The sequence below is a fragment of the Choloepus didactylus genome, chromosome 14, assembly GCF_015220235.1.
Source record: "Choloepus didactylus isolate mChoDid1 chromosome 14, mChoDid1.pri, whole genome shotgun sequence".
Lineage (NCBI taxonomy): Eukaryota > Metazoa > Chordata > Mammalia > Pilosa > Megalonychidae > Choloepus > Choloepus didactylus.
The window spans coordinates 90,669,489-90,684,775 of NC_051320.1; the positions used below are offsets into that span (position 1 = coordinate 90,669,489).

General features: G+C 37.3%; 1 protein-coding gene across 3 annotated transcripts in view; it reads left to right on the forward strand.

The window, feature by feature from the left end:
* Nucleotides 1-15,287, forward strand: part of KHDRBS3 (KH RNA binding domain containing, signal transduction associated 3) — a 184,481-nt gene that overhangs the window by 68,532 nt on the left and 100,662 nt on the right. For all 3 annotated transcript variants that reach the window (XR_005211668.1, XM_037803225.1, XM_037803226.1), the window contains exon 2: nucleotides 7,664-7,782. Coding sequence is in view for 2 of the 3 variants with exons in the window: in XM_037803225.1 (XP_037659153.1) it covers nucleotides 7,664-7,782 (119 nt within the window). In the remaining variant the exon portion in view is untranslated. The remainder of the gene's footprint in view (nucleotides 1-7,663; nucleotides 7,783-15,287) is intronic.

Here is a 15,287-nt window from a genome sequence, read left to right on the forward strand (position 1 = left end):
GAAGTCGATGTTTTAATCGAGTTGAACACAGAGTTGCACTTTCTGTGTTGCTCAGATGTTATACGATTACACTAGACAAGCTCTCAACCTATAAGAACTTGCAATGTAGTGTGGGCACTTAGGTTATTTGATAAATGCATAGAACCTACAACATACCATTTAATAGTAAATCATTTAATCCACATAATAACCGTTTTGGGGTGGGTGCTTTATTTTCTACATTTTTCTGATGAGGGGACTGCAGCACAGAGGGGTATCTCAAGTAGGCAGGTCTCTTGTTAGCAAATTCTCTCAGCATTTGTTTGTGAAAAATTTAAGATCTCCCTCAAATTTGAAGGAGAGCTTTGCTGGATAAAGAATTCTTGGTTGGCAATTTTTCTCTCTCAGAATTTTAAATGTCATGCCACTGCTTTCTCGCCTCCATGGTGGCTGCTGAGTAGTCACTACTTATTCTTTTGCTGTTTCCTTTGTAAGTGGTGAATTGCTTTTCTCTTGCTGCTTTCAGAACTTGCTCCTTCTCTTCAGTATTTGACAGTCTGATCAGAATATGTCTCGGAGTGGGTTTATTTGGATTTATTCTATTTGGAGTTCACTGGGTATTTATGATTTGTGTATTTATGGTGTTTAGAAGATTTGGGAAGTTTTCCCCAACAATTTCTTTGAATACTCTTCCTAGACCTTTACCCTCCTTTTCCCCTTCTGGAACACCAATGAGTCTTATATTTGGACGTTTTATATTATCTATCATATCCCTGAGATCCATTTCAAGTTTTTTTATTTTTTTCCCCATTCTTTCGTTCTTTCATTTTCTGTCCTCTCGTCCTCTAGGTCACTGATTCACTGTTCAGCTTCCTCTAGTCTTGTACTATGAGTATCCAGAATCTTTTTAATTTGGTCACCAGTTTCTTTTGTTTCCATAAGATCGTCTATTTTTTTATTTACTCTTGCAATTTCTTCTCTATGCTCTTCCAGGGTCTTCTTCATGTTCTGTATATCTTGTGCCATGCTCTCATGGTTCGTCTTCAGTTCTTGGATTAATTGCTCCAAGTATTGTGTCTCCTTTGATCTTTTGACTTGGGTGTTTGGGCTAGGGTTATCCGTATCATCTGGTTTGTTCATATGCTTAAAATTTTCTGTTGTTTTTAGCCTCTTGGCATTTGCTTAACTTGATAGGGTTCTTTTAGGATATGTAGAGTGATTCAAACCTTTATTTCTAATTTGTCAGACCTACAGCTTCGTGGAGTACACTGTCTCTAACTAACCAGCAGGTGGCGTCCACGAGCCACCTATTCTCCTCAAGCCAGTAGTCCCCCACTTTGTCTTTGTGGTGAGTGGGGGTGTAAGTCTTGTGGGGTCCAACTGGTGCACTAAGCTTGCATGTGTAGTTGGTGTTGCCCGCCCTGCATATGGGGCGTGTGTCTGAACTGTTAGGGAGGGGGGGCAGCTTTAATAATCAAATCTCCCAGGATTTCCTGGAGATTTAAAGCTGTTGCAATAGTCTAATTCTTCAGTTCAGTCTTGCCACAGTTTGTCTCTGCCACTGACCCACAGGTCATTGGTATTGGCGTATGGCCCCTGGGACTCGCGAGTGGGTCCCTCTTCCAAGCCGTGCACTCCTAGGTCCTCTGCTGAGGGACGACTGTCTATTGCTGGGATTTAGACTCCAAAAAAAAAGTAAGAAAAAAGTGAAAGTAGCTTTCCCAGTCTTTGCAGACTGACCTGTTCCAGTGCTCACTTTAAGGGCTTATCCATAAAATGAATTTAGAAAATAGCTCCAGGCCAAAGCACAGGGCCCCCTGATTCTTTCTGCTCACACCTCTTGTTGGGGAATGCTTGTGTGGCTCTGTGAATCCCCCCGTTTACATGGATACAAATGTTTCCTCTTTCCTAGGAAACAAGTTCTTTGTGATCCAGTTGGGCACCGCACTGTCTGTCCCACTGCCAGCAGTCCCTTGCCCCGAGCAGCCAGGACTTGATAGCTCTCCTGTGGTGTGTTGTCGAATTCCTGAGCCACCTTCTGCACAGGGCAGATTCTGGGATGGCGAGCTTGTGACAAGTGTCTTGATTCAGTTCCTTAGACCTCCGTCAGACAGATTGGGCCTGACATACTTGCTCTCAGCATGTGTCCTGTAGAACCAGGACAGGGACTGCACTGGGAGCATGGAATGGCTCGGACTCAAGGTGGTGGGAGGGGCAGCCAGCACCCACAAGATCCTACTCCTTTTAATTGATTAAGTGATTTAAGTGATTCGGTACTTGCCATGTCACTGTAATCTCTTGCCTGTTTTCTGGAGCTTTGAGAAAGATGTTTGTGTCTGTTCTTGCTGGTCGTTTAAAGCTTTTATAGGGGCATAGGGCCCTGGTGGAGATCTTTTTCACATCTTTCCGTATCAGAACATAAAGAGCTTCCTCATTTTTTAGAGTAGCTGCATGGTATTTCATTATGTAGGTGTACTCGAGCTTATTTATGGAGTCCCCTGTTACTAAGCGTTTTATATAGTTCAGTGTTTCACTGTTAAACACAATGCTATATTTATAACCTTGTACATAATATTTTACATCTGTCCCAGTGTACCTGTAGGAAAAATTCGAGAGAAAGTAGCTGAGACAAAGGAAAGATGCCAATTTAGGTGTGCTTAATCTGGTGATAGATTTCAAGCAGTTTAAATTAACACTTATAGTACTATAATTTTTTATATTAGAAATTTAACTCACTGAAATTCAAAGATTATTTGGTTGTTTTTTATTTGATTAGTGGAGTTTAGTATTTTTGTTAGGTTAAAAGGGAAATTGGTGACTGCTTAGGAAGCTCTGTTTGGGACCAAAGGAGAAACAAAAATCAAATGAACAAACAAAAACCAAAGCAGACATTATTATTAAAACTAGATTTCTGGGCTGATAGAAATTCATGTCCATGGTTTGAAAGCATGGGATTTAATCTCCTACACTATCTAAAACAGTAATTGCACATTTGGTTGTTATCTCTGAGCTGGGAGATGGCTTTGGTATACTAAGCTCTATGTTACCAAATGTAATCTAGGGATTAGAGAGAGGCAAATCCCCTATGCATTCGACCTTGAAAATTTGATTGGATTTCTTCAATGGTTGTCCTTCCTTTGCTACAATTAACCAAAGGGTTACATCCCTCCTAGTGGGCCTCAGAAGCCCCTTCCCACCCCCAGGGAACACAGAGGGGAGGTGGCAGTGGTTGGAATTCCAGTTAGAATCAGGCTTTCCTACTGGGCAGCTGTCTGAAGAGGTCATAGATTATCTCGTGCAATTCCCCATTTCTTTTTATAGTCTTCTATTGGATTTCATGAAAACATTGAACTACTTATAATCCTCAATCAAGTAGAAAATACCGCATTATTGATCAAACAGTGCTTATTTAACAACAACAAAACTTTGACCAGTTTTGAATTTTCTAGCTGGAGGACAGTAGGGCCTCAGAAAAGGGCACTAGAGTGATAGTTTATGCCCAGTTTCAGTGACTCCAGTGACAAGACTCTGCCCAGTGTAAAGTTCCATAAATGTAAACCAATACACTTTGCTGTCCTCACGTGGCGTAGGCTTTAACATTAAAAAAAAATAAGTTTTAAACAGTGAACTATTGTATTTCAACATATTTTAATTCAAAGCTTGCTTAGAATAACACCAAGGTATTTTGGTAACCTAAGCTTTGCAAAGCTGTGTATATACAGAAAGAAAATTAGGTATTTTATGTAGATTTTCATTTATTTTCCTCTTTAAAATCACAGGCATATCTGAACTTTAACAGTGTGTGGTAAAATATGTAATTTTTTTTCTGATTTTTTAATCTTACCAATATGACTTGTCACTTTAAAATGTTACTGATGACAGTGATAAAAGGAGGAACATTGGAAATTCTGATTTTATGGAGGTAAATATTAAATTGTGTATCTGTTGTGAGTTTTCAAAAATTATAATCAAGGGCATTTTAATCAGAAAACAAAATATGCAGTTAAATCTATTTTGCCACGTATATCTGCATGTAAAATTCTTTTTTGAGGAGGAGGAGGAGGAGGAGGCTTCAGTGTACCTGATTTTGCTGAATCTTCTGAAATCTCCTTTTTAAAGGCATTTTCAGTTATACATAGTAGATAAAGAAAAGGTGGAATTTATTTTCTTCTAATTCAAGCTGAAGTCATGAATTATACTTGATGGAGCAGAGATATGCCTTATTGCTCTTTACTGTGGGAAACAAAAGTTAATTTAGCTCATCCCAGCCATAAGTTCTATGGTTTTCAGACCATGTGTTTGTGTGTGGACACTTTTTTTATTCTTGGAAAATTTCTGAAAGAGTATGTAAAAATTGTTGTAATTACCTCTGGTATGAGTGTGATAAAAGAAACTTTTTCTCTTAATTTTATACTTTTTTTTTAATGCTGTTGTCAGTTTTTACCACGTGGGTATATTATTTTTATAGGAAAAAAGTGAAAAGTTTTTCCAAGAGTAAGAAGAATTGTCTTTTAAATATATTTTCACATTTCACATCCTTCTATTTCAATGTATATTGTTCTCCTACAAGTTCTATTTAGAAATCATTTTTCCTGGATGAAAACATAGTGTATTACAAGAAAGCAGACAAAATGTCCAATTAAGTATCTCTCTCTTGTTAGAAGCCTTGGTCAGAAGCTGCAGGGCTGGTTTCGCTGTTCCCTTCCTGCAGCCCGTCCCCTGCAGCCGTCCCCACCCTTGCGGTCCCACACACATGCCCTTTGGAGTCCAGGACAGAGAAGTGAAAGATGACCTGGCCGTCTTCACATCCGCTGCCAGCCGCAGCCGTGCTTCTGGGGCCAGGCCGTGTCTCTAATCCACATTTTTCCAAGTAAAGATTAATTGGTTAGTTCTTTCGGGACCCACTTGCATGCTTTTAGAGAAATCTGCACTCTACTTGGGTCGTGGAAAGTTTTTATCAGATATCAGACTTCTCTATTTATGGCTTGGAAGAAACCCAAGTTCTTTTGAATTTGTATAATTGATATGAAAACAAAATGCTATTGGAGTCAGATCTGAATTTTAATTCCAATTCTACAGTCACTGCTTTTTTATCTGAAAAGAGAAAAATAGTACAGCCCTTTGGGTTACTATGAAGATTAAATTATATATGTTAATCACTTAGCATGGTATGTTCAGCCCAGCTGATGTCTCTGGAGCTGTTAGTTGCTTTTATTGGGACCGTGGTGCCTAGTCCTTCGGCTGTTCTTTTGAGAACTGATCTGTGAAACTGTATGTTAAATGCAGAGAAGGGCAAAAAGGTAAACTGACCTATTAGTTAGATATTTGTGATACCGTGTTCATCTAGTTTTTCTATTTTAGACTTTAAAGAATTTAAAGACTCAGTTGTGAGGCATCCCTTTTATTTAGATAGTAATAATATGTTGAGCAGTATCATTAACTGAAACATTCTTTAGAAAACTTGGATTTATAAAAATAGGCTTTTCTTTTCCTGTATCTACTTTTGCTGATTCTTAGGATTTTTTTGTCTTGTGATAACTAATAAAAATGGATGGACTTATTAAAATTAGAAGTGGCTATTATTCCTGAATGACATATGAATTAGCTTTACACATAATGTTCTTATTTGGCCATTTTTAAAAACTACTTTGAAAGAGGTCACAAATCAGATGCCATCAGTTTGTTTTTCAAAAGCAGATTCTTTTATCCAGAATACTAGAAATACAATTGAAGAGACTTGTGGTTTCTTAAAGCTATTAGGAAGAATCATCCTAATCATAAAAGCCAATGTTTATTGAGCACTTGCCCTGCGGCAGGCACTGGACTGCTTGTTTTACATGGCTTATTTTATTTAATCCTTATAGCAGCCATATGAGGAAGGATGTTATCACCATTTTACAGGTGAGAAAGCTGAGGCTTGGAGTGTACCAGGTAACTGAGTTCTGTGATGGGATGATGGTCAAGGTGGCAGTTGAACTCTTGTAATGTGCATCTATAAATCACACAGGATCTCAAGGTTTTAGAACCAAATCCTTGGATACACTAGTTTAGACTCCTCATTTTAAATGTGAAGAAACTGGATCTAAAGGAATTCGTTTTTATAGCATCGCATAGGCAGTTTTTAGCACATGTAGGTCTAGAATCTTGAAGTCTTTACATCCCATTTTACATCCTTTAAATTGTAACAACTCCTTCTTGCTCATTGAAAATACTATGTTTAATAGAAAACAATTCAGCAAGAAGTGAACATCAATGTAGTGTGATGGAGCAAAAGTTCCCCAGTGGTCTTATTTGCACCACCACCTCCCAGGTTCTTCCGTTGTGCTGAGTAGGTGGTTGGCTGGGAGCTGCTGAAGCCTGTAGCCTTGAACACATTCTCTCATTGTCCCAAATACCATGGAAATGTTATTATTTGCCTGACAGACATGAAAAATGGTGGGTAAACTACAGTAGCACACTATCTTTAGTGGGAGTAAATCCCACCTTTGCCATTTATTAGTGAAGTCACCTTTCTGAGCCTCCTTTTTTCCATCTGTTCTGAGGATTGAATTCCATCATGAATGTGAAGTACTTAATCCAGGGATGGCACATATTAAATTCTTAAATATTCCTAGCTCGACAGGCAAAGCGAGGAACTATTTGTAGCCCTCTGTACATCTGCTGCCGTCTTTGGTCCCTCTCCATGCTACTTTTGCCCTTCTCTGAGCCTGGGCGTCTTGTGGTCTTCGGAGGTGACAGTCCACTTACTCATCCACTAGTCGCTCAGGCACCAGTTTGTGCACTTCCTGTACCACTGGACGCCATCGGAATGACATGAGTGAAGTGAGCTACTCCTGTACCTAGTAAGTGCTTGGCAGTACATATTTGTTGAATAGGGAAACATACTCTACCCGAGAGAAGTTCGCCTCCTGGTTGGGGAGGCACTGCCTTTCTTTTCTAGTTCGTCTGAGGGCTGTGGTACAGTGTAGAGTTGTAAATAAAGTGCTTTGTGAGTGTCAAGGTAGGGTGACTGCTTCCCGGACTCCTGCTGCCCCACTGAGGAGAGTGATGACCGCACAAAGTGGGGTTTAGTGTGGTTGAGAGTGGGCAGGAGAGTTAGGAAGATGAGATCACCATGTGCACCACAGGTAGAGGAAAGAGTGTTGGCAGAGACAAGAGCCTGTAATGTGTGAGGACGGAAGGTTTCCTTGGGGAGGTCTGTTGAGGGAAGGTGGAAAGGAGCTTTAATACCATCTCAGGGAGTAAATTCTCGGTTGTACTGGCCTTGGAGAACCAGGAAAGTTGAACAACAGAGGTGTCAGTACTTAATAATGCCAAATGGAAACTGCTTTCGGGCTTGTTCTTTGCTATTAGATCAGCCTTACTCTAGGATTCCAGAAGGCCCCAGGGAACTCATTTTTGATTTTATTTTTGCATTTGTTTGTTACCTAGTCCATTGTTCTCCTCCCTTAGCTTGGGCAATCCAGGTGAGACTTTGCAGAGCCAAAAGACATTCGTTTTTTTTCCCTCTACATACTGGTGGAGAACCATGGATAAAACAGGACATGAGTCATTACTAGGAAAAATTGTAGCAATTTAATAACCCATATTTCTGTATTTTATTTCATGGCACAGAAGCACTAACCAGAACTCCCAGCCTCTGTGGTTCTAAGTCATAAACTAATGACTTTTTTTTCCTCCACAGAAATAGAAAAGTTTCAAAAAGGAGAAAGCAAGGATGAAGAAAAGTACATTGATGTGGTGATTAACAAGAACATGAAGCTGGGACAGAAAGTGTTAATTCCAGTAAAGCAGTTCCCTAAGGTAAGGCGGGGAGGACCATGCTGCAGGTGTGCTAAACTTTATCACTAGGGAACAAATGCTTAACTTATATTGTTCAATATTTAAGTTAAAACTTATTTTTAAGTGATTCTCTCATTTGTTTGACTTTAACATGAGCTGTGGAGCCCTGAAAAACTGTGCTTCTGAGTTCTAGTTATGTGATTTTGGATGACCTGTTTAACTTCCCTCCACTCTGCTTTACTCATTTATAGAATGAGGGTTGGATTATTAAGAATTAAATAAAACTATCTGTGTTAAATGCTTAGCACCTTATTTGGCGTGTAAATGGTCAAAAATGATATAATCTTATTTAAATCTTTTTTCCCATTCTTTCTTTCTTTTTACTTTTTTGCTACCCATATATAAAAATGACTATAGGATGAATTGTTTTATGTTGACCATTGATTGCACAGTTCTCATTCTAAAAGTATTTATCAGTAGATTCCTTTAGAATGTAATACTGGATAAAAAGTTGCCCTTCTCCAGAGTACTGGCATGTGTGTGTTTTTTTTTTTTTTTTTGGTTGGTGAACACATGAGCTGAAGTGTGCATTGTCACCATTATAAGCAGTTGAGAACTAGTAAACGTTTTCTAATCATCATCCCCCTGCCCCCACATATTTTTGCCTTGACTCAGTTTATTGTTCAATCTTAGTATTCGCTATGTTAATCTAAATATTTGGTATTCTTTTCATTATTTGTAATACATGTTTTTTCATCTATTATTTTGTTGCTTTTATTATTCATATGTCAGGTGACAGACTATCCTAAATCGCTTCTGAAATAGAGTATATACTACTTTTCCAACATTCTGTTATGAAAAAAGAGTCAGAAGAAGTTTACGCTATCACCCATACACTTAACGCCTAGATTCTACCAATCACATTTTATTATACTTGATTTTTTACTTGTTTGTCCCTTCCTCTCTTCCTACAAACTATCATATTTTTTGACACATTTCACAGTAAATTGGAATAATACTTCATCATGTATACTATTAACTGAGTTCAATATATTTTGGTTTTCTTTTGCTAAATTATATATAATGAAATGCTGAAATCTTCAATGTACAATTCACTGATCTCTTCTGAGAAATAGCTACTTCTGTAACTCATACTGGTATCAAGACAGGATATCATCGTCATGCCAGAAAGTTCCTTTATGTACCTCCCTTGATAAGTGCAGTAAACCTCCAGGGGCAACAACTGTCCTGGGTTTTTTCCACCACAGATTGTTTGCTTGTTCTAGCGCTTCCTATAAATGGGATCATGCAATTATGTCTTATTTGGGGGAAAGCTGCTTTCGCTTGGCATATAGCTTTTGAACTTCATGCATACTGTTGTATGTATCAATAGTTTATTTCTTTTTATTGGCTGAATAGTAGCCCATTATGTCAGTATACCACAGTTTATCCATTTCCCAGAACTTTTTAATTTTGAAGAAGTCTGATGTATGAAGTTTTTCTGTTATGATTATGTCCTTCTCTCAATTAAAAAATCTTTGCCAACCTCAAGCAAATGTAGGGTCCTTTATAATGTAAGTTATAAAGGCATTCTTTTGTGTTTCGTCTAAAAGTTTTGTCATTTTAGTTTTTACTTTTAGGTCTGTGATACATCTTAAATTAATTTTTGTATGTGATGAAAGTTAATTTTTTTACCCATATTGATGTCCAGTTTTTCTAGCACCATTTGTTGAAAGAGGTTTTCACTCCTCTGATTATTTTGACACCTTTGATGAAAATTAGATGGCCATGTAAGTGGGGGCCTATTTTTAAGCCTTTATTGTGTTCCACTGATCTATTTATTGATCCTTATGCCAAAACCATGCCGTATTGATTACTTAGCTTTATAGTAATACTTGGTACTGTAAGTCTTCCATCTTTTCCTGCTTTTTCAGGATTGCTTTGATGTTCTAGGTCCTTTGCAATTTCATGTAAGTTTCAGAATTAGTTTGCCAGTTTCCACAAAACAGTCTTTTGGGAATATGACTGCAGTTGTATTGAGTCTCTCTGTCAGTCTGGAGATTTGTCATCTTAACAATGTTCAGTCTTCCATACCTTGACCGTGGTATACCTCTCCATTTATTTAGGTCTTCTTTAATTTCTGTCAGCAGCATTTTGCATACTTTCTAGGGGAAGGATCTTCTATGTCCTTTGTTAAATTTATCCCTAAATTTTTTTTTATTTTTGACATTGTTGCAAATTGAGTATTTTTAAAGTTTCATTTTCCAATTTTTTGCTTCTATGAAATTTTGTATATTAACCTTATATTCTTCTGCCACCTTGCTAAATTCACTTATTAGTTCTAGAAAGTTTTATAAATTCCTTAGGATATCTTATGTAAACAATCGTATCATCTGCATCTTTCCAATTTTTATACCTTTTCTTTCTTTCTTTCCCATTATTATATTGACTAGGATCTCCAGAATAATGTTGACTAGAAGTGATGTGAGTGTATTATTCCCAATCTTAGGAAGCAAGCATTCAGTATTTTACCATTTTAGAATGATATCAGCTGTAGGTTTTTTGTAGATGACCTTTATTAGGTAAAGGAAGTTCTTTTCTATTTTGGCATTGGTAGGAGCTTTGTTGCTGAGTGGAATCTACTGATGAGCATTTGGTGTTACTCTTCTATACTGTTTATGCAGTGAATCCTGTTGATTGATTTTGCTGATTTAAACCAATTTTGCATTCCTGGGCTTAAAACCTACTTGTCATGATGTATTATCCTTTTTATATATTGCTGGTTTCAGTTTGCCAATATTTTGTAAAATAATTTGATTCTGTGTTCATGAGTGATTCTAGTCTGTAAGTTTGGGTTTTAGTTTATGTGGGGTTTTTTTTGTTGTTGTAATATCTTTGTCAGATTTTGGTACTAGGGCTATGCAGGTCTCATAAAATGAGTGGGGAATGATTCGTTCCTTTTTGTTCTCAAAGAATGTGTATCAGATTGGTGTTATTTCTTGCAGATATTTGAGGGAATTTACTAGTGAAGTGTCTGGGTCTGGAATTTAATAATGAATTCAGTATCTTTAATTGATATAGGGCTAGTCTGATTTTCCATGTCCTTTTGTGTGAAACTTTTGTTGTGTTTTTCAGTGGATTTGTCCATTTTGTCATAATATTTAAGCTATTGCTTCTACAAATACTTTTTTCTGACCTATTCTCTCCACTTCTTTTGAGACTTCAATTACACTTATAAATTAGACCTTTTGGTATCAGAGGTTTCTGTGGCTCTGTTGGCTTTTGTTAGGGTTTTTTTTTTTCTTCTTCAGATTGCATAATTAATATTGCTGTATGTTTAGGCTCACTGATTCCTTCTTATGTCACCCTATTTTGCTGCTAAGCCTACCAGGTGAAATTTTTTTGCCAGGTATTGTACTTTACTGTTTCAAAATTTACATTTGATTCATTTTTACGTGTGTGCACATGCATACACACACATTTTATCTCTGCATAGGTTTTTTTGTTTTTTCACTTATTGCAAGGGTTATTTTCCTAATGTCGTTGAACACACTTAATAATAGACACTTTAGCATCCCTATCTGCTAATTGCAAAATCTTGATCATCTCAGGTTTGGCCTGCATTGATGGTCTTTTATTAGTGAGTCACATCGTTCTAGTTATTTGCATGTTTGTGTTATATATAGTGGATATCGTGAATGTTATATTGTGGAAACTTTGCATTGTCTTATTTTCCTGTGAAGAATGTTGATTTTTTTGTGTTAGCAGCCAGTTGATTGGTTTCATACTGCAAATGTTGCCCATTGGACAGGAGTTCAAATCTAAGTTCCATTCTTTCCTTTGTTTGAGCCTTGCACTTCGTTTTTTGTGTGCATGATTCAGGGGTCTGGCGGAGATTTGGACAGATTTCATATGCAAAATTTGGGGCTCCCCAGCTCCGGCTCTGGCTCTTCTGGTGTTCCTCCTTCAGTGCAGTGTTTGCCCTGAAACTCTGCCACTCAGGCAAAAAGCTCTAAACTCAGTAAATTCCTTTCAGACCATTCTCTTCTTCCAAGTGTTGATGCCCTTCCAGAGTCTGTCTGTTTTTCACCACTCTCCAGAGGCTTCAGATAGTTCATTTTTATATTTTGTTTCGAGTTCGTAGTTACTGTCTGTAGATGGTCAGCCTGATAGGAGCTTACTCAGCCATTCCTGCAGAACTAGAGGTACGTATTTTAAATAAATAGAAAACTACCTAATGAGTGCTTCATAGCCAGGCTCATTATTAAACAAAACTTGGTGTATGGAAGCTGTTACAATTTGATTCTCTATGCTTGGTATGCTGTAGCTACAAAAATGAACAAATGCTCCTTGTGCTTAGTTGATGAAGATTAACCTAAAATTAATGCTTTGTTTTGTATGAATAAGTGTATGAAATAAAGTACATGAATAAAATGTATGAAATAAAATCTCAAATATAACTTCTCAGTGTCAGCGTTGATGACATAGAAGTCAAATGATAATTTTTGTGCCTAACAGAGAGACGAGTCCATTTCAAGTATTTATAATGTCTGAAGTAGACTGCTCAGAAATCCACTGCTTTCAGAATACTTTAAAAGTATATTTCTGCTTAGCATAATTGAGCATGCAGGTTTCAAACCAGCCTTGTATAAAAGCTAATATAGTCCTGCCGTCAATTGTAAAAGAGAGCTTTCATGCTTATGTCAGCCACCAGGCTGAGCTGGGGGAGACTGCAGGACCCGACCCTCTGGAGTGGTGGTAGTGAAATCTGTGGGTTCCACGTGCTGACTCTGTGTTGTCAGTCTCTGGGGAAAGTGAGAACTAACATGTTTTAAACTCCACCTAATAAAGTCATTTCCATTGATCAAATAATTTCTTTTAATCATTTTCAAAAGTCTTTCAGTGGCACAACATTGAAAATAATACGTGCATTTTCTTAGTCAAACTTTGAAAGTGTATTCAGTCTTGAGTTATGTATCTGAGCTTAAAAATTGTTTTGTAAATTTTTATCTTTTTCAGTTACAGAAATTGTTCCTCCTAGATTTTCTGCTGATAAGCCCTAACCTTGCACAGTATGGAGCAAGGTGCCCTGTCTTTGAGGACCTCTAGCTGCATTGTGGTTTAGGGTTTAAATTCACTTTGTCCTTTGCGGGATCATTCAGCAGTGCACCCCTGTAGCCATTCGTGTGCTGAACTTTTATTGAGAACCTTCTCTGAGCCAGGCACTGTGCTGGGAAAACCAGTGTGATTAAGACGTGGTCCTTGGTCACACGGTACTCCCAGTTTTGTGAGGAATATAGACCAGTAAGTAAATGTTCATTGTACAGTGTGAGAAGTTTGATATTCGGGTGCTCTGGAAGTACAGAGAGGAGGTTTATTTTGATGTTCTCAGAGAATGCTGCCCTGGGGGGTAGCTGGGAAAGAGGTCACAAGTAACATGGGGAAGGTTGAGGGCACGGCCCTGACAGAAGAACCGTGTATGGGGGCAGGTGCACCCGGGAAATTACAAGCCATCCTGTTTGGTTAAGCAGGTTAATTTCAATATGCTGCACAGATATTATGGAAGAGGTTTATATGCAAGTGTTAAAAGAGAGCAGAGTATGAAGTAAGGTTGGCCACAAGTGAGGACTGCAGAGTTAGAACAGGAAGTTGCATTTGACCTGCCTTGGGAGATGAGGGCTTCGCCAGGCGTTCAGGAGAGGGAATGTCACGTGCAAGGTCATGCTGGGCTGAAAGACACTTCTGGACTGATAAAAAAGTGAGGTGTGATATGAAATTAATTAAATAAATTGTCATATCATTGTGTATAATGCTCTACTGCTAACATAAGATGTCCATATTATATTGTTAAATGAAAAAAAAAAGGACCTAGGTATAGAACAGAAAGGATTCGGGTTGAATTATTTGAAAAACAACTTGAAGCTTAACAATAGTTACTTTCTGTGGGGGAGGATTATGTGATATTTTCTACTTTGCACATTTCGGTATTTGAATGTATTAACAATAAGTTTGTGTAAATTTTATAATTGAAAAAAAGAAGAAAATTTTCATTTTGTGGAAAAATTGTGCCTGCGTTTAATTTAGGAGGTATCTTTCTACTGTGGTTATGGTTTTCAAGATTTGTTATACTGAATTAAATTCTGTAGGTTTAAATTAGTTTTCTTGAATTTCTTTATTTGATAGCATTTTAATGGGCATAAGCTATTTTAAGGGACTTTATCTTAACCAACATGGTTTCTTATGTTAAGTGTTTTTCTATTTTGTGCATATTTTAAATTTGTGGTCACAGAAGTTCTTAGGTTAAGAGTGTTTGAGAGAGAGAAGAGAGATGTACTTATAAAACTTGTTTCTTCCTGGAGTTTGAATTAAAGTTCAGGGAAACTTTCTTTTTTAAAGTTGGCTCACAGTTTTTGCTTGTAGAATATTACAGACAGTTCACAACCTTTGAATTTATTATTTTGTAGAAGACTTTTCCATATAAAGTATCACTGGTTTAAAGTCTTCCTAGAGTAGTAAACAAATATTGACAATCATATAAGGTACATTAAAAATTGCCTTTTCTGTGGCTCCTAATTGGTTAATATCTCTTTCATAGGTTTTATGTGAAAATAATTATTTTTTGTATTTGATAATTTATCTGTAGGAATAAAGCAATAATGTACTTATATTAGTTCATTGTATCTGAAGGGCTATCACCAAAATAATATGACTGGGTAGTGCGAATTTTAAAATAATCACTTACTCCAAGAAGTTATACAAATAACCAGTAAGAACACAAAAACCTGCAGGACATCATTAGTCGTCAGGGAAATGCAAATCAAAACCATATGAGATACCACTTCACACCCACTAAGGTGGCTACAGTGGAAAAAAAAAGTCAGATAATAACAAGCATTGTAGAGGATGTGAAGAAATCAAAGCCCTCATATACTGCTGTGAGAATGTAAAATGGTTCAGCTGCTTTGGAACACAATCAGGCAGTTCCTCAAATGCTTAAACATCTAGTTACCATATGACCCAGGATTCCACTCCCAGGTATATACACAAGAGAAATGAGAACACTGGTTCATACAAAAATTTCTATGTAATATATATAACCACATTATTCATAATAGCAAAAATGTGTAAACAACCCAAATGTCCATCAGCAGACGAATGAATAAACAAATGTGGTGCATCCATACCATGGAATGTTATTCAGCCATGAAAAGGAATGGGGTGCTGATTCATGCTACAGTTTGGGTGAATCTTGAAAACATTCTGCCAAATGAAAGAAGCCAGTTACCAAAGTTCACATATTGTATGATTCCATTCTTATAAAGTTCAGAAGAGAGAAATCTGTGGAGACAGAAAGTATATTATGTTTACTTTAGGGCTGGTGGTGGGCAATAGGGTATGGGGGGTGGTGGTAGCTAACGAGTAGGGTTCTTTTTGAAGTGATAAAATATCTGGCTGTGGTGATAGTTTCACGTATCTGTGAATATACCAGATGCCACTGAATTAGTTTTTTAAAAGCACTTAAAGAT